General features: G+C 35.2%; 1 protein-coding gene across 5 annotated transcripts in view; it reads left to right on the forward strand.

The window, feature by feature from the left end:
• LOC101897946 (solute carrier family 12 member 6) overlaps positions 1-20834 on the forward strand; it is an 83705-nt gene that overhangs the window by 14063 nt on the left and 48808 nt on the right. Inside the window, exon 1 of one of the 5 annotated variants that reach the window (XM_059130760.1) lies at positions 525-651. The exons of 2 other annotated variants lie outside the window; for them this stretch is intronic. In XM_059130760.1, coding sequence (XP_058986743.1) covers positions 539-651 — 113 coding nt within the window. In that variant the 5' untranslated portion in view covers positions 525-538. Of the gene's footprint in view, positions 1-524; positions 652-20834 lie in introns of those variants that run through there. 2 more of the 5 variants (XM_059130759.1, XM_059130758.1) reach the window with 2 other exon arrangements.

Below are 20834 nucleotides of genomic sequence, written 5' to 3' on the forward strand. Positions count from 1 at the left end.
CCTTAATTGATATCAATAAAAACACACATTGAAAAAGGCAATGCCAGCAGCAACAACAACAACAACAACAATTAAAACAAAAGTAGAAAAAACAGGCAGAGAAAAACAAATCAAAATATCCAAGTGAAAAGTATGTCGAAGCATAAAAACTGAAAAAATCCTTTTTTAATTACTCAAATTTAGAATGCATATCCTTCCATCCTTTGGAAGCGATTTCAAAATGTTAGCCTGTGGGGAATAGCAACACCTGTGACACCAACTTTCGTGTATTCCACATCCACCTGCCTTTGCCCCAACCACGATACTGCGTCTTCCTGGCTAAACTGTTGAGCCTGACGTTTAGCTTTCCTTACCATCCCAACCCCTAGTTTGCCTTTCGAATGTAGGGACATTCTCGGTCCCGAGGCCAGTTCAAATGGCATTGCACAAATCAAATCGTTGAATGTCGCTGCACAAAAGCAACGGAAAAAAGTGACAGGATACAATTTAGAATATCGATCCAGGTGGTTGAGTGGTGGAATTGAAATCACTCGCTTGCATGGCGGCAAGTGGCAGTGGCGTTGGCGGCGGCATTCGTATCCTTGAGTTTAGCGGTCAAGATAATAAAAACCCCGTAATGGCTTTATTTCGTCGTGGTTTTTTAAAACGAAAGTGAGAAAGTAGTGGAATTTCATTTATTTTTGTTTGAGCAATTTTCAATACCAATCCTTGAATTTTCAAGGACATGTGAGGAACAAGTGTTTAGTGTGTGTGTTTTTTTTTTTTTTAATTTCGAATGTTATGTGTTAGACTACAATGTTGTGCCTAATTTTTATTGAACTTGAACTAGACATAAAGGACAGTTTGATATGGAAATTGTTTTGAAATTGTTTGGATTTATTTTGAAGTTTGGTTTTATTTAATTGGACATTTTCGATATCTCATTAGCAAGGGCAATTAAAAAATATATACTTTTTTTATAAATTTTAATCGCTAATACGAAAGTTCTGAAGAAAAAAATTTAAATTTAATTTTGTATTTTTTTTAAACTGAATTCGAAAAATTCCACTTGAAAACCAAAGTTCGTTTGAAAGTTCCTGATGGGAAACAACTTTAGTTAGGAAAAAACTCTTCGATTTTTTGTGCATTTTTTAGAGGTAGGTTTTTCCAAAAATCCAAAAAGCGCCCATTTTGGGGGTCCCCAAAATAAATGCCTAACAAGTAAGCAAAGGCTATAGCCGTGCGGGGCCGACCATGTGATACCCTACAACACTACAATTTGTTCGAAGGGGGTCCACAAAATAAATCCCAAACAAGTAAGCAAAGGCTATAATCATGCGGGGCCGACAATGTGATACCCTACAACACTACAATTTGTTCGAAGTCCTCTTATGCCCAAATTCATTTTGGAAAATTTCGTTTTTGAAATAATGTCAAAAATAATGTCCCTGTCCTTAACTCTCTTCTCTTAATTTTTTTTTTCCATTTGAATCCCTAAATGTACATCTTAAGAACAATAGACTTTAATTCTGACCCTAACCTTAAAAAATAACCCATGAAAAATTTCGTGAGGATCGGACGATAATTGCAACATTCATATAATACCCTCAAAACGTAGTGTTGCGGGGGGTGTAAAAATTAAAAAAATTTACAATTCTAAATTGTAAGTCAAATTGAAAAAATCGCATGCGATAAAAAATATGACAAAAAAATTGAAAAAATGGAGCATAAAAAACTCATTTTTCTTTTGTCATATTTTTACGCGATTTTCTTTTCTAGCAAGAAACTATTCCGAATTGAAGAGAATTGTGAAAATCCAGTCAAGCGGTTCTTGACTTATAGCAGAATAACGAAGATCTATTTCGTATACATATATTTTGTACCTATTTTGCTACATATCCGATTTCTTGGCTATTAGCATAACTTTAATGGTCAGAAGTGAGCTTTTAATGTATTTGTGATTTGGCTGGGATAGAAAACATTCGCGGTTTAGTGAAAATTTGCTTATTTCCTTACATAAAAGTAAGGGTATTTTTTACCCGCTAAATATTGTACGATGGCCGCCCAAATTGGTAGGTTTCTGCCCAGTCCTAAACTCTAAGTCCATGTAAATTTCCGTCGAATGTTTCATAATTGTGGTATATAAAGCAACTGCAAAACCAGGAAATTTTTTCGTTTTTGGTCCATTTCAACCCCTTAATATTGTGCAATCATCTCCAAAAACAATAGGGTTCTATTCTAGTCGTGACCCCACCTCCACTTTCAATTTTGTGCCATAATTGCGACCTGTAGCTTGATTAAAAATCACTATGGACAGACGGACGGACGGACATGCATAGCTTGATCAACTCAGCTCGGCGAGATAGGGAGACCCATATATACTTTCCTAAGTGGATAACCAATTTTTCGAGGCGTTACATAATTTTTGGCCCAAACAAACTTATAATACCCCCAACACATAGTTTTATATGGTATAATAAAAGCTGGCCTTTCCAAAATTCTACAATATGTATTATTATCTTTCCTGGATATATCACGTGACCACTTATTAGATAGCTTATAAAAATAAGTTATCAAATGCTACATATTTTGTCAAAATCGGTTAAATCGATCCGAGTCCATGTCTGGGGCTAAATTAGTTTTCTATAAAAAAAATTTCATTCGGCATTTCTTGCCTTATTAAAAGTTTTCATTTTAAATTTTGAATACAATAATTCTTACCCCAAGAAAAAAAATACCTTTCCATAATCAGGGCAACATTATTTACCTCTGAGAATATTTCCAAAAAATGCCCGAGTTTTTACTTAACAAACTTTTTCAATTTTAAATGTCAAAATTACACCAAATTGTGAAAAATAGAATTTATGTTCAAATATTTAAAAACAGGATATGGAAGATATATTTCTGTGCAAATATGTTTTCTGATACTTTTGAAAGCGCAACCATTTATTAATTCAATTTTCGCCAAAAACTAAATAATTTTATTTTTTTCTTAGGTTTTTTCTGAAATTTATTTTCAAAATTCAATTTTTTTCTTGATTCCATTTTCACGTAAAATTTGCAAAAATTTTTATTCTTTCGCATGATAAGTGATTTGATGATTTTCTTATGTTTGTACAATTAAAATCGTAGGCTTAAACCCCGACAAAGCACCATATATTTTTTTTTCTGTTTTGTTCTTTATAAAAAAAATTCTCAAAAACCGATTCCAGTGAAAATGTGGCTATAGATTTTAAAATGTCTATTATTTAGAGAGCCACCGTCTTAAAAATACAAAAGCTTGGTATTTTTCTGCTAAGCCTGAAATATGACACTTGCTATGTTGCAGACCTTTTTTGTGTGTGGTGGAACAAGAGAAATAGCTCTGAGACGAATACTACGCCCAGTAAGTTCGGGGAACGAAAACTAGTAAAAATATCTGATCTTGATGGACCATTACAAGTAGCCTATCAAGTGGCATCACTTTTTACCCGGCCACATTTGTCAAATTAAAGTTTTTTTTTAAGAGAGTGCCAAATTTATTCACCTTCTCTTTTTCGGACGTGGAAATGGGTCCTCTGATAAAAGTTTAAAAAATAGTTAAAAGTTGTAGAATTTTGAACGATCTAGAACAGAAGTATTTTGTGGTGCTAAGAGATCATTCACATGTCCATTGGTCAAGAAAATTTGAATATGAGCCACTTGAAACTCACAACTCAGCCCTACGTCCTGCGGTCACATGACCGATTATGCAGGAAAAAAAATTGCACCATGACATAACCCCATACTTGAAGATGATTTTCAATCATTAGAACTCTTTTTAGAACTTTTTAAATAAAATTAAACATTCAAATTTGAATTTTGAATCTTTAAATTACAAAATAAAAAATTTTAGCTATTAATGACAAAAATAACACTTGTTCCACTTATATATTAAAAAGTGGATTTATAAAAAAACACTTTTTGGGTACCTTTTGACGAGGAGTTTTAAAGAATATTTTTTATTTATTTATTTATTTATTTTTTTTTTTTTTTGAAAAATTGATATTGAGATTATGATGCAGTCCATATTATTTAAAATTTGGCACAATAGTTTGTATAGCCCCCATATAACGATGTCTCCCCATATTCGCAATTTGAACGATTTTAGCTACATTTTTTCACGGAATTCTACAACCGGTTAGAACAGGTTTCCACATAAAAGTACCCACCGATATTCAGTATTTTGATAATCCTTGTAGTAGAAATCTGTCTCTATAGGTTCCCGTTTTGGTATGACCCCCAAATAACGGCTCCACCCACTATATTGTTTTTAAAACTTTTATTTAAAAAGGCTTTCTTGACCTTATTTACGTTCTTTTCCTTATATTAAAATATTTTTTTCAGGGTTTTTTGTGATTTATAAAAAAATATTATTGTGGGATTTTTTGTGCTGTTTTTATTACTAATAACAAAAACTACTGGAAACCTGAATATTTTTCAAAGGACCTAGAGGTCTGTTGTTTTCGAACTTCTAAATGTTTTTCCAATGTGTATCTTTTCAAATATATATGTCAAAGGATCAGGATATCGCTAATAGTGGAGTCTGTTCAAAAAAGGAATAAAAAGTGTTGTAATTACGATTTTTTGAAAATTGTTTCACAGGACTAAGAGACATACCAACTTGAATAAGCCTTTAACTTCAATGTTTTTCAAGGATTTTTTGAATTTTTAACAAAATTTGTTAAAGATTTTGTAAAAAATATTTCAAAATTGTTTTTTTCTTTTTTTTTTTTTGTGAAAATATATATTTTTCATACAACGATGTTAAAAAAAATTAAATTTTAAACGTTTCCTCATCACGGCAGATATCGTATCAAAGTTTTTTTCAAAGAGAAACATGTTCGATTCAAAGTTAGATACCAAAAGAATTAAAAGAAGTTTTAAATTTGGATAGGTTAAAATTTGTTTCACAAGACTAAGAGACATTCAAACTTGAGTTTTTAAAAACTAAAAATGCCATATAAAGTTTCCGATTTGTGCCATTGATTGTCCATAATCTTAACCAATTTTTATACCCTCCACCATTCTATGGAGGGTATATTAGCTTTCTCATTCCTCGAAATATTCATAATAGACCCTACAAAGTATATATGTTCTAGATCAGCTTGAAATTCTAAGACGATCTAGCGATGTCATTCTGTCTGTCTGTCTGTTGTAATCACGATATCTTTTGAACGAATTGAGATAGAAGGCTAAAATTGTTGCAGACATGTGTATTTTGCCAGGTTAAGTTCGTAAATCGGTCCCGATATTAGGTATTTTAATTATTTTAGTAACATTATCTACCGGAATTATTTCAAATTTCGTATTTGAAGTTCGCAATGGGTACTACAACCTATGGCAAAAAATTCCGTTTGCAGGTTCACGTCTTCTTATAGTCCCAATATAACGTTACCTTCCGATATTCGGTATTTCCATGATTTTAGCGACATTATTTACCGGAATTGTTTAAAAATTGGTATTTGAAGTTCGTTATGGGAACTACAGTCTGTGACAGAAAATTGTCTGTGCGGGTCCAGGTCTTCGTATAGCCCCCATATAACGGTACCTCCCTATATTCGGTATTTTGATGATTTTAGCTACATTATTCACCGTTTATTTCAAGTTTCGAATTTGAATATGGTAATGGCTTATGACAAACAAAGCCACGTCGTATAGACCCCAAATAACGGCTATATTCGGTATTTTTAAAATTTTAACAGAATTTTTTAAGGATTTTATTTTTTGAAAATTTCCAAATTCGTTGCAAATGGTGGAGGGTATTAAAAGTTCGGCCCGGCCGAACTTACTGCTTTTTAATTTGTTCTTCATTATTTTTTTAAAAAGACACACACACCTTCCGTTTTTAACTCCTGGAAATATTCATATTAGACCCTAAAAAGTATACATATATATTCTGGATCAGCGTAAGATTCTAAGACGATCTAGCGATGTCTGTCTGTCGGTCTGTTGCTATCTTTCGAACGAAGGTATAAATATATAAGGCTAAAATACATTCAGGCATAGTTCACTAGTAGGCAGGTTAAGTTCTTAAATGGGCCATGTGGGTCTACGTTTTCGTATAGTCCCCATATTACGGTACCTCCCGATATTCGGTATTTTCATGATTTCAACGGCATTATTTATAGAATTATTTCAAATTTCGTATTTGAAGTTCGTAATGGGTACTACAATCTATGGCAAAAAAAAAATCGTATGAGGGTCCACGTCTTCGTATAGCCCCCATATAACGGTACCTCCCGATATTCGCTATTTTGCTGATTTCAGCAACATTATTCACCGAAATCGTTTCAAATTTCGTATTGGAAGATCTTAATGGGTACTACAACCTATGGCAAAAAAATTCGTATGCGGGTCCTCGTCTTTGTATAGCCCCCATATGAAGGTACTTCCCCATATTCGGTATTTTCATGATTTTAGTGACATTATTTATCGGAATTATTTTAAATTTCGCATTTGAAGTTCGTAATGGGTACCACAGCCTATGACAAAACTGTTTGTATGTAGGTCCACGTCTTCGTATATCCTCCATATAACGGTCTTCATTTAAGTGGTAGTTTTCGGATTTTTGTTTACATTTTTCAAGTTCCTTCCAATTGGTGGAGGGTATTAAAAGTTGGGCCCAGCCGAAGTTAACTGCTTTTTTATTTGTAAGCTTTATATCCGTTTGAATGGTCATTGCTTTCTATGCTGTCTTATCCACTTTTCTTGGATTGAAAAACATTAATGATTTGTTACCTCACAGAACACCTCATTAAAGTTTCGAACTTTTATGGTTCAAAAATTTACCCATATCACCTGACAACGACTGCTTTGGGGAAAAATTCCGATACAGAATCAAATTAAACTGAGCAGAGAAAAAAAAAGTCTCCTTTTAACGAAAAAATAAAAGTTTAAAATACATCTGTTGAAAGCATCGCCTGTTATACCATGGAGCTTTTGTCATATCCCACACAAGCTTTGTCCACAAATACAGATGCTGAATGGAAAACAGCAGCATTGATAACAGGATGACATCTTAGCACAGCCATGAACCACGAATTCTGTTAAATACATTCACATATTTTTAAATATATCCACATCTTCTTAAATACATCCACATTAAAGGACTCACATTGAATGTTACAGGACATTACTAAATGATGTCAAAATAGTCAGTCTTAATCCAATTTTTGTTGTTTTTATTTTTTGTAATAAACAGCGTTTATTTATTTGTAGAAGAAAGTGACAATATTTACAAGGGGGTGGGGTAAGGCAGGACAGACACCATTCTTTCGCTTGGAGAGACACCAATCCTCGTCAGTTTCCTTGGTTATTAAGTACTTGCCATTAAAAGAATTTGTTGATATGTTTATGGCGTATTTGTAGTCTCGTATGTGTGTAGGTGTGTTTGTATGTCATAGACCAAAATGTTTGTGTGCACGGACGAATGCCCTACCTACCTACCGAAATTTGTCAAATGCGAGGTCAATGTCCGTTAGCTGACAAAAAAAAAAATGAAAACGAAAACTAACGGACAAATAAATAAGCAGTAGTTTTCCTATGGCGGAAAACTCAAATTAATAAATTAATTGGAACGGAAGGAAATTAATACAAAATGAAAATAGTGAGCATGTCAACGACAGGACTCATTCCGAACACACACACAGCGGCTTCGTGAAGATTTAAATGTGTCTCCCTTTTGAATATTTTTAAGTCGCTGCAACACGAATGTCTGCCAAACGGACACAGTGACTTGGTGCATCCGCAATCCTAGAATAAAGGATACCAAAAGAGAAGGACGAGAAGAAAATGGAAAATGCGAGGAAATAAAGACATTGTTTGCCACATGCAATTGTGTATGTATACACCAACACCAACAACAGTGTACATGTGTGCATAACATTAAAACTAAAACGAGCGCACACACACACACACCCCCACCACTCTCGCCAGAATAGAATACCGCGAAACTACAACAATTTATTTCTGTTTATCTTTGACTGTTGACTGTCTAATGGGTATGTCCAAAACGTATGTTTGTATGGCTGTGTGTGTGTGTGTGTGTGTGTAGTGACGAGTGTGCATGTCAGTGCGGTTGAGTGTGACCGAGGTCATTTGGAGAATAGCACATCGTAAGTTATTGTTGTTGCTGTTGTTGCCTGGTGTTTATATTCTATTTTGGGTTGAGCCCGTCTCGGCTGAAACGCAAGTGGCTAGACAAAAGCAACACCGATAGACACAAACTCACACACTAACCAACCAGTAAGCATGTGAGGACCCCAGGGAAAAGGATTTTTGGGCAAAACACTTGCAACAAACCGAGAAAATTACAGCGTACAATCTGCAAAGGCTGAGCATTTCAAGTAAATTGCCGTGCTTACCTTGATTTATTTTAAAAAGGAGTGCCGTCCGTCGAATGCTAACCAACTGCGATTTTGTTTGTGCCTCTCTCGGCAGTTGCAAGAATGTGCTGCGTAAGCTGCTTGACCCTTTTGGTTGTAATGGCTGACTGGAAATCTCACATTTCTTTACGTTAGGCTATCTATGGACTTTGCATAATCATTTCCCCAAAGAAATCGGACTTAATTGAAACAAATAAAATAAAAAAGGTGAACTGAAAAATTAATCCTTGCGGCAATAGAGAGAGAGAGGTAAAGACAAAAAATGTTTGTCATTGCAAAAAATTATTTTTCCTGAAGGTATTGTTTTTGGGAAACGACCCTTTCTTCTCTAAGGGGAGGGAGAGTTTAATTTTTTCGTCTTTTCAGAATTCCTTCCCAAACAAATACGTGTTTTACTTTTCACTTTGAACCCATTATTTATTCAAGCATGAATGGGTTTCTTGCAGAGCACAGTGGTCTCACGCCCATTCAATTTTAATGTAAATATTGTCAGAAACCGTAATATTTTTCTTGGAATTTGGGTATTAAAAATTGGCCTTATATAGACTAGAGGAGATTACTTGGGACATTTTTTTATATCCTACACCACAAGGGGGGTCATGGTATTATGTCTTTGTGCATTTGTTTTGTAACAGGCAAAAGGAAACGATATAGGCCCATAGTTCCTTTTGTTGATCTGCATAGAATCACATTCTGAGTTGATTAATGCATGCCCGTCTATAAGCGGCCAAAATTTTGATATAGCTCACATATATTTCTTTGTCCGATTTTTATTGTGCACCAAATTTTGTAATGTAAGCCCAAATAGGATGGAATTTGACATATACGACCAAATTAGGCCTGAAAATAAGTATTCTAAATTTGATCGAAATCGGCTGAGATATAGCTATAGCTGTTGTTCATTCGATTTCTTGAATTAGGGAAATATATCAAATACAGCTCAGAAATACCTTTGCCAAATTTTATAGAGATCGGTTCAGATTTGTATATAGCTCCCATATATATCTTTATCCGATTTCAAGGCATCAAGCACCAAATGGATAATACAAGCCCGAATTGAAAAGGCACGAATGCCTCGGCAAATTTAGTAGAAATCGATTCTGATGAGGATATTCCTCTCATATATTACTTCCCTTCCCATAATCATCAGAATGGAATTTGGCATATACGATTAAATTGAGCCAAAAAACTAGCATGTCAAAACAGATCGATCGGTTCAGATAAAGCTATAGCTCCCATATATATTGTTCATCCGATTGTTATATTTTGCTCTCCACAGCCGTAATATGTACTCCGTAACAACGATATGCGGGGAAATATATCAAATACAGTTCAGAAATACATATGCCAAATTTTACCAAGATTGGTTCAGATTTGGATATAGCTCCCATATTTTTCTTTATCCGATTTCAAGATAATTGTGCACCAAATGGGTAATACAAGCCCGAATTGAAAAGGCTCAAATGTCTCGCCAAATTTAGATGAAATCGATTCAGAGGACAATGTTCCTCTCATATATTAGTTCCTTTTGGTCTTTAAATTATAACTATAATCATAGTTGGTATGATTTAATTTTCAAAAATTCCCCATAAAAACTTTTATTTCTTATGTGATGCTCTACTAAATACACAAATTGGTGTAGGGTATCATAAAGTAGGCCCGCTCGATTTTTAGGCCTTTTTACTGGTTTATTGTTTAGAAGACGTCCAATCTGCGCCTTAAACTAGAGTTGTGTCAATCTAGTTCGTAGTGCAGTACAGCAGTTCCTAAACGTATGAGTGATTTCATATATTTCACATCACTCATACGCGGAGTTTCCATATAAACAACCGGAATACGCGGAAGGAGCTAGTTCGTTAGGAACTGGTTCGTTCGATGGAATTAGATTGCCACAACTCTCAAAATAATCATCAGATGCCACTTTACGGGGATTTAGAAAAAGCTCTTATGTCTGTCGGTTCTTCCAAATGTTGAATTACGACAAAGCTTTTGAGATGCATGAAATCGGAAACTATATCTCCAGGTTATGGTAGACTCCAGGAAACGGTACCACCTTATTTCGAGTATTTTCTCGGCAAAAACTTTTTAAAATAGGCCCACTACTCGGTATAGCCCTTATTTAGGGATTTTAATGATTTTGATTTCTTTTTTTCAATTCCGTGGAAGAGGATATCAAACATCCCATTAGAAAATGTTTCATAGAAGTCCAATATTTTATGAGACCCCCATATAGCAGATCTATTGTTCGGCTTTTCGTAGGTTTCAGCACCAATTTTAAACCTGTGATTTATTATTCTTAGTTATTGTTGGTATAAAAATTCCTTTAATCAAAAATATTCAATTAAATAAATTCAATATGGCGGTTATGTCTGATTTTTGAAAGTCCAAAGTCCATTTCCCAGCCAAAGAATTAGAATTCGTTATCTTGAAATCTTTGCGCTGATAGAACATATCTTCACAAAAACATTCCGGTGTAAATCTGGCGTTAGAATAGGCCTCATATAACATGGTTGGTTACCATTGTTGACTGCTTTCAAAGTTTTGGCCACATTTTGCAACTTTTATTTTTGTTTTTGAAAAATGTTTTTAGGGTAATTTGGACCCACTTACGTCAGAAATTTCGAAATGTTCGAAATTTTATATATATATAAAGTCACGCTTGTGCATGCAAACAATGTTTTTTTATGTTTTGTGTAAATATTGGCAATAATTCTTCATCATTATTTCTCCATTTACTATTTTTTGTTACTTTTTTAAAATTAATTTAGAAATGTTCCCCACAATCGAAGGGGAAGGGAATTTGTTTTTAATTATTGACAGATGACTTTTACTACAAACAAAACAAAAAATTGTTTAAAATTTTACCCTTTTCATACCTAAATATTTTTTTGAAAAAAGTTTGAAAAATCGAACAGAGGAGCGAAATTGATAAATAGGGTGCAACTCATTTCTTTGTTTTACAGTGGGCAGAAGATCCCTTCGCAAAACAAAATTTCGGAACTTTTCATATTAAATCCTAAAATTCAACATTTCGCCCATGAATCAGACACCTTGGCCGCGTTGTTGCTGTTGTTATCAAAAAATTTCTCTCCAAGTTTAAATAACTCTATAAAATATTATTTATTTTGTCTCCGCTCAACTTTTCTTTACGTAGCCTTCTGAAATCTAAACTTTAATCAAATATTTTGAAAGGGATTAGCTGTTGCCACCTATAGAAAAACACTCGGTAATTTAGATCAGAGATGGGGAATCTAAATTTTTTATTGAAAAAAAAAAAAAAATTAATCACAAATGTAAAAAAATCGCAAGAAGTGGTTCTTTCTTTACAACATCTATGGAAGATATTCTTCAAAAGCAGACTCGAAGAAGAATTTTTATCGGAACTATAAATTGGAATGGAATTTTTCAGTTTCAAATAATTATATGACAAAGTGCGAAGCGGTAGACCTAGAATTCTGAAGTATGACATTAGGGTCTTCTCTTATTCACATTCAGAGCTGCAACTTCACTTGTAGGTCACTGTTGGTGCGTAGGAAAGATATAAGATACAATTTTTTACATTTCTTACATAAGATGAAAACACCGCAACCAATTCCAGACTGCTGTCATTTCTAAGCCACTCATCCGACAGCTGTTAAAATGATTCCAGTGACAGCTCATTATATCGTTTACAAGCGTGCAAAAGCATTTTGGTGAAAGTTTTCCAGGAAAAAAGTTAATCGAGATGGAATTCCAGAGTGATAGTGTGATTTCTTTATATTTGGCTGGAAAACCACAAGTGGCTATCGTTAGAGCACTCCAGCATTTAAATGCGAATAAATCTTTTGTGTCTCGTACCATCGCTCGTTACCGTGATATGATGATGATAGCGTAGCCCGACGTCAAGGAAGTAGACGGAAGAAAACAGCAACATCCGCAGAAATGGTTCGAAAAGTGAAGAAGCGACTTCATCGAAACTCGCGTCGCAGTGGCCGAAAAATGGCTCGTGAGCAGAACATATGGCAATATTCCATTCGGCAAATATTGAAAAATGAGCTCGGGGTAAAGCTATTGAAATTCCAAAAAGAGCAAGAACTTACACCGCAACAGAAATAAAATAGACTAAAAAGAGCTAAAGAGTTGCTTCGCTGGCCGAAAGTGGTGAACTGCCGAATTTGGTTTCTCCGATGAGAAACATTCGTTGTCCAGCTGTTTGTAAACAAACCAAATTATTGGCAATTGGCAAGTAAACACGTCAAAGAGGTCAGCTGAAAATGTGCACCTTCGGTTGGCCAACAGAACTCTAGCGCCGGCCATGGTGATGGTGTGGGCCGCCATAACAGCCGATAATCGCTTTCCGCTCGAATTAATCAACCGTGGCATCGGAATAAATGCCGAATATTATTACGAATATATTCTGGAGGGTGTATTAAGGCCTTGGGCACGCAAACATTTTGGCCACAGACCTTGGACATTCCAAGAGGACTCAGCACAATCGCACTCAGCACGCGCCACCCAAGAATGGTTAAAAAATTAGATTCCTCGCTTTATTTCCAGCTCAAAATGGCCAAAATCTCCGGATATCAATCCGTTTAACTATTGTGTCTGGAGTATTTTGGAAAGCAAGGTTGGCACTAAAAAATACTAAAGTGGCGATCACTTCAACAAACGCTTCGCCGGTAATGGGCCAAAATACTGCAGAGCAACATTCGGGCAGCGTGTGACGGTTTCATCGGGTTTTATCTCACCCTGTAGTTACATATTTTTTTGTTTTGATCTTATTTATTCGGGGTGAAAAAATTCAATCAATTGCAAATGCATTTTTCTCGAAACTGATTTTTTTTAGGATCTGACACTCTTTGAGTTAATAAGCGAAGTATACATTATGGAATCTCTATGGGATCTAAGAATATTTCGAGTTATATAAACGCTTATTCAGAATCTCTTATCTTAAAAATGTATTGACTCTTGAACCCAATTAGAGAATGCTCCCAGTCTCGATTTCACCATTTCTCGAATATTATTCCAAATTCTCTAAAATAAAAATGTATTGAAATTAATACTATCGTATGCAGTACTCAATTTTCCCATCCCTGCCCGAAGGTATTACATTGTAATCGAATTGCGTGCCACAAAAGTTCTTTCAAATCCCAATGTGCAGAGAATGGCACCTTATCAGAGCCGCCAGTAGTCCCCCAACCACCCAAAATGTATTTGTGAACTCGCTGTTCGTTGTCTGGTGGGTATGAAGTATTTAGCAGCTGTCAGATGTGTGTGTGTGTGAGTGAGTGTCGCTTAATACCATTGCAAACAACCCAATCAACGAACAGACAGACGAACGGACGGACTAGCCGATTTATCGATGTGTTTTCGTTCCTACGACAAAGTAAAATTATTTGTAGCAAAAAAAAAAAAAAAAAAAACGGAAAAAAGATATCCATCCACCCCACTCACTATTAACTGAGGCACGCAATGTGCTCGACTTTTTTTATCGATATCGTATTTGCTTTTGTTTTGTTTGGGCATTTATTCTTCCTCTGCTCGTGGGCGACGACTCAAAGCCAGTAGCCGTACAAACAAACGAACATTTAAAGCTGAATAATGGGAGAGTACTACTCCATATCCCCTCCCCTCTTCGCTCAATTCATTCAAGTGGACATGGTAGATTGGTCATTAACAACAATTGGAAAATATTGCAAATTGTTAAGAATTTTCCTGTTCCATGTCTTCAGTGGACCCTGCAAAAGGAACAAAAAAAAAAACAAAAGCAAAGCCATTTCTAAGGCGACATTGTGACGAAATACCAGAAATTAAACTACCGGCAAATTCGATACAAACTGTTAAAGCATTGTGACATACATACCAACATATTTACACATATATGTACATGGTGGTGATGGCAGAGGGAGGGGAGGACATGTTATAACCTTCAAGGGCAAGACCCGATTTTTCATATCTATATTTGATTTTCAACTGATATTTTTTTATGTTATTCCCCATAAAGCCCCAACTGGAAAGTTATGAACTTTTATCACACAGGGATTCGGACTCGGCTATGATGAAGTCACGAAGCATTTTTAAGCAAACACCCGATTTTTGGCCAAATAGTTTTGGTTGCCAAGATAATCGAATATTGCTAATAACAAATGTTTTGTTGTTTTTGTTCTTTCTTTATTAATCAGTAACAAAATTTGTTTATATTTTTTGGTCGGGACACGGCGGCCTTATCTAATCGCCATGTGTTTAATTGTTTAAATTGAGTGCTGCTGCTTCGTTACATCGCTAGGTTGTGTTATTTGAAACTTTTGCTGTTGTGGCGAGAGAACTTCATGACATGCCATGTTTTGTTTTTATTTTCGAATTCAAATGCAATTCGATGCGAAAATCCAAATCGTCACAAAATTATGATTTCATTAAATAATAATTTCAATTAATGGCAGCCCCAATCAAGATATGGATATTGAGTCGTAAACATGACTAAGGCAAAATTGGTCAATCAACGCTCAGATGAAAAAAAATAAAGTAACATTTGAAAATTCGACTATGCATTATTGTTGGTGTAGAAATAGGAGTTTACTCAAACATGCTCTGAGAGCCATAGAAAAATGCTACTGACCATGGTACAATAAGGAGCTAGAACAGCTTCGTAAAACTACATAAATATAGACCTGAGGCTATGCCCGCTTCATGTCAAACTTGAATGCAACAAGTTTTTTCCATTTATTCAATATTTATCCTGATTTTTAAAATCATTTAAACAGTGGAAAAAATTAATGAAATGTCTGGATTTTATTTCAAAAATATGATCTACACATCTTTCAATTCCATATGGCAAAACTGGCGAATAGCTTTAATGCGCGTCTCGCAATTTACGGGCACACTTAGAAAAAATTGTAATCAGCTGGTAGCTCTACCTTACCTTTTTATTGTACCATGCCACAAACTGTATTTATGGAGATAGTTCAGCACTTATAAATTATAAAAAAGGTGCTACAAAGTGCTAAATAATGTACCATTAGATTTAGTTACAAGGGTTCTAAATGACATATAATTGAATAATAAACAAGGTGTGTGAAATTTGTGCCAAATGGACTCTAGGCAGAACAAATCCTCCAAAGTCGTAAAAAACTGTGTTTTGAGCATGTGACAGGATGGAGTTTTTAGATGGTCCTATTAAAAAGACCCAAACCAAGGGAATTCTTCTCGAGTTGAAGGAGAGAGAGAGGAAAGTCTCTCTCGACCCCATTTAATTATTTTTTATATATAATTTTACTAAAGTTGAGCGATACATTTTCAAGAAACTCAAAACGTCCATGCCCAGCAGTAAACTGGCCTTGACAATTTAATACCCATCTATGCTATTTTGCCAATAGGAAATAATGAAATGGCAGTGGTTAATAGCATTTAAGTAGCATCCGATTTAGATGAGTCGCATTGCTATTACATTGAGGAACAAAATCTATATTAAATTAAAGAGCAAAACAAAATATAATAAAATGTGTCCATTGCAATTGCATGTGAATCGAATGTCGGTAGATTTCGCACCCATCCAGCCTTCGCTTACAATGTGTGTAGATTTCGGACCCATCCAACATTCACTTACATTGCCGGTAGATTTCGGACTCGCTGTGTAAATGTAAGTAGAAATTGTATACAGGCTTTGGATGAGTCGCGCCTACATTGTCAGTGGTCTCAGATGGAATGGGTGTCCACATTTAACATTCCTGCCTTAAATTTTCCTTTCGTTTAGTCTAACTCTCTCTCTCTCTCTCCCAAAAATTTATCGTAACGCACATAAAGAATACACTGTTAGAGCTAGAACCTTAAATTGTGTATTGAATTCTCTGCCACGATGTTAAAATGTTATGCTGATTGAAAATTCAAAATTTAACCTGTTAGGGTACTAAAAAGTTACCCAAAGGCATAAACTCTTAATATTGCAAATAGTTGGAAATTTTGGAAATTCGATTATTTAAATATATTATGACTTCTATTATGAATATTCAAATTGTTGACTCTCTATGAAGTAGGTTTCGAAGGAATGGGACAATATAGTCCATTTCGTATCCTAAATAAATATGTTATAAATGTAGCGAAGTACCAGGATTGGATTATATATCGACTACTTCCTTCACTTTATATGAGATTTGCTATAATTTTTAGAAAATGTTAAAATGTGAGGTACCAGATATAGTCGACCGAAGTACTCCATTTTCATTCTACATCTAATACAAATTAAAATATTGTATGGTCAAAATTACAAGAAAATCGAACATTTATATCCAATTTTATGCGAAATCATAAATTCCATATTCATCCCAGGTTTCTGATTGAGAGAAATATTTAGATATAGCAAGTTGTAAAGAATCGTTGTTTCGCAAGTTATGACAGATAAAAGTATTGAAAATTGTGACGAGGTTTGCAGACATATATCATCTTCACAACAGATCCTGCGTTAGCAAAAATGTTTTTATGTGTGAAATTTGAAGAGAGTTGAATGCTTATTTCGCTTTCCTTGAGCGTTTTGTTGTTCAAAATCTTGAATCCAATGTTGGGAAGGTATCAGAAGGAGTGGGCCCATCTCTACCATCTTTATAACAAATCTTGTGTTAATGGAAATATTGAGATTTACCAAGTCTGAATGGAGTCGGATGTTAATTTCGCGTTTTGTAAACTTCATGGATATTCAAAATGTCGACACTTTGTGGAAGAGGTACCAGAAGGAGTGGACTGTTACATTCCATCTTCTATCTTCACATCAGACCTTGGGTTAATAAAAATATTGTGATGCGTGTAACTTGAGGGCAATCGGACTCTTACATCACATTTTATATGCGTTATAATTATTCAAAATGTTGACCCATTGTGGGTTAGGTACTTGATGAAGTGGACCGATATTGTCTATTTTCACACCTGACCTAGCACTGATACAAATCATTGCAAAGTTGGAGAAAAATCGAATCGTTAGATCGACTCCAAATGTGCTGAAACGGATTTTGTCCAAGGAGACCTATGGTCTAAACCCGTTATTTCGATGAGGCACGTTTTGACACTATCAAATGATATATACCCCCTGTAGCCATATGGCTGATGATATAAGGAAGGTATCAATGGTGCTTAGAGGGACGAAACAATTCTAAAATTTGTCAAAAGGTCACACTTGTAAGTAGAAGAAGTTAAAAATTGAAGGTGTTATGGACGTTTGTACTAAAAAGGTACAAAGTTTCGGCGAATACTGCACATTTTTTGAACATGTACCATTAGAAACAAGTAAAGGAGCTACAAGTTCAGCCGGGCCAAACTTTGAATACCCTCCACCATTTGGTTAAAATTTGTCATTTTTCAAAAAATTAAAATCCATTAAAAATTCTGTTAAAATCTTAAAAATACCGAATGTAGCCGTATATTAGGGTCTATAGGACCTGCATACGCAACTTTTGTCATAAGCGTGCACAGACAATTTCCGGTCTTAGGCTGTAGTATCCCTTACGAACATCAAATACTAAATTTGTAAAAAATTCCGGTGAATGGTGTCGCTAAAATCATCAAAATACCGAATATCGGGAAATATCGTTATATGGGGACTATACGAAGACGTGAACCTGTACAGACAATTTTTTGTCATAGGCTGTAGTATTCATAACGAACTTCAAATACTAAATTTGAAATAGTTCCGGTAAATAATGTCGCTAAAATCATCAAAAATATTGAATATCGGGAGGTACCGTTATATGGGCGCTATACGAAGACGTGGACCTACATGGTCCATTTTCTGTTTTAGGCTGTAGCATCCATTAAAAACTTCAAATGCGAATTTTGAAACAATTCCGGTAAATAATGTCGCTAAAATCATCAAAATACCGCATATGGGAAGTTACCGTTATATGTGGCCCTATATGGCCCATTTTCAATACCAAAAGTCCTGCAGACATAATACACATTTGAGAAAATTTTTATCAACTTACTTCATTTCGTTCCGAAGCTAGAGTGATTACCACAGACGGATAGAAGGACGGACATTGTTAAATCGATATAGAATTTTATGCTGATCAAGAATATATATACTTTGTGGGGTCTAAAAAGTATATTTCGAGGTGTTACAAACGGAATAACAAACTTAATATACCCTCCATACTAGCGCCGAAATGAATACCAAAAAATTAGAAGGCCACGTCAGCCCTCTGTAAAATAAATCTCTGCAAGTCTACTACACATATAAATGGCACCCTTTTCTCATATTCTATAGACAAAATACTTCTGAAATGATGCAAGGATTGCTTCCATTTTCCTACTGTGTATGTTAAACTTCCTTATTTATCAAAAAAAAAAAACCGAATTTCCTTGTTTGCTGCAATAATTTAAAAAACATTAAATATTTTTGATAAATTTCCAAATTACCCCCATCCAAATGAAGGAGGGACAAGGAACCAAATAAAAAACCCCAACAGTTCATTGCACGGTATCACCAACGGAAAAAAAAATTAAAACGATAAAATTATTCGGCAAATAACCTCCCAGTAAATCTGCTCTTTGTTGTTGCAGCGGATCATTTCGAAACGGCATGCAAAGACAACAAAGCGGAGCGGCGCGTGCGACTGGCCAATCGACCGGCTATTGAAAGAGCGAAGAAATTAAGCGGTTTTTTTTTTATCGGTAATTGACCGAAGTGTTGAATAATTGCAAAGAGAAAAAACGACCAAAACATTTTTTGTATCTTTTTATTCTAAAAATAAAAATAAAAAAAACGAAACAAATTATCAATTACGTATTTCATAGATATTCGAATGCGATCATTAGCAAAAATAATGAATGAATAAACAAAAAAAAAAAAAAAAATGACATATGTACTTTGTTATTGTTGTTGATTTTGAATTTTGTCGCGATGAAATGACAGTGCCAGCAACTGAGAATTGACATCAGAATGACAAGTGAATAAATAAATGTTTTCTTTTTCCTGAAAGACAAAAGTAAATATTCAGACAGTTAGAATGGAGACTTGACAACGGCCCTCTGATGTTTTCTAATTTTCTCATGTTCAATGCACTTTGGAGAGACAGCCTGGGACCTTGGAAAACCATATACATGATAATGAGAATTTTCCATTGCTCAATTCGGTCTCTCGCCGGTCTGCCTCAAAAAATAAAGTGTCCCAAATGTACTTTTTCGTCCAATCATCAAAAATGTCAAGATACCCCATTTAAACACGTTTTTGTAAATCAAACGTCACTTGTGACGCAAAACCTTCACATCTGACGGCAACAAAGCTAAGAACTGGAATTATATTTAAGAGCCTTTGTTTTGTTTTATCGTGGTTGAGATAAAATTCATTCGGCCGATCGAATGAAATGAAAGTAAAATATTCGTAATTTATGAATGAACATGATTACTGGTTCGTTCTTCCATGCAGATACAGGTCCGTACCTTTTCGATTACTTTACTCTGCTATCTTTGGAAAAATATGCCTTTGCGCGGGTCAAACACAAAGTTACAGAATTTAAACGTACAGGGTGAGATGAAAAAACGGTAACTAACTTTAGACTGCTTTAATTTCTAAGCCGCTCGTCCGACAGCTGTTAAAATTGTTCCAGTGACAGCTCATTATATTGTTTGCAAGCGTACAAAAGCATTTTGCTGAGAATTTTCCAGAAAAAAAGTTATTCGTTATGGAATTCAGGCGTCATGGTGTGATTTCTTTATATTTGGCTGGAAAACCACAAGTGGCTATCGTTAGAGCACTCCAGCATTTAAATGTGAATAAATTTTTTGTGTCTCGTACCATAGCTCGTTACCGTGATATGATGATGGTAGCATAGCCCGAAACTAAGGAAGTGGACGGAAGAAAAGAACAACATCAACAGAAATGGTTCGAAAAGTAAAGAAGCGACTTGACCGAAACCCGCATCGCAGTGGCCGAAAAATGGCTCGTGAGCTGAATATATCGCAATATTCCATTCGGCAAATATTGAAAAATGTGCTCGAGGTAAAGCCATTGAAATTCCAAAATGTGCAAGAACTTACACGGCAACAGAAAGAAAGTAGTCTCAAAAGAGCTAAAGAGTTGCTTCGCTTGGCCGAAAGTGGTGAACTGCCGAATTTGGTTTTCTCCGATGAGAAAATATTCGTTGTCCAGTAATTTGTAAACAAACAAAATGATCTTGTTTGCTTGCCAAAGAGGTCGGCTGAAAATGTGCACCTTCGGTTGGCCACCAGAACTCAAGCGCAGGCCATGGTGATGATGTGGGCCGCCATGACCGACGGTGGTCGCTCTCCGCTCGTATTAAACGACCGTGGCATCAGAATAAATGCCGAATATTATCGTGAAAATATTCTGGAGGGTGTATTAAAGCCTTGGGCACGCATACATTTTGGCCGCAGACCTTGGTCATTCCATCAGGACTCAACACCATCGCACTCAGCACGCGCCTCACAAGAATGGTTACAAAATGAGTCCAGCGCACGGACATGAAGCGA

Source organism: Musca domestica, unplaced genomic scaffold (genome assembly GCF_030504385.1).
Source record: "Musca domestica strain aabys unplaced genomic scaffold, Musca_domestica.polishedcontigs.V.1.1 8, whole genome shotgun sequence".
Classification (NCBI taxonomy): Eukaryota; Metazoa; Arthropoda; class Insecta; order Diptera; family Muscidae; genus Musca; species Musca domestica.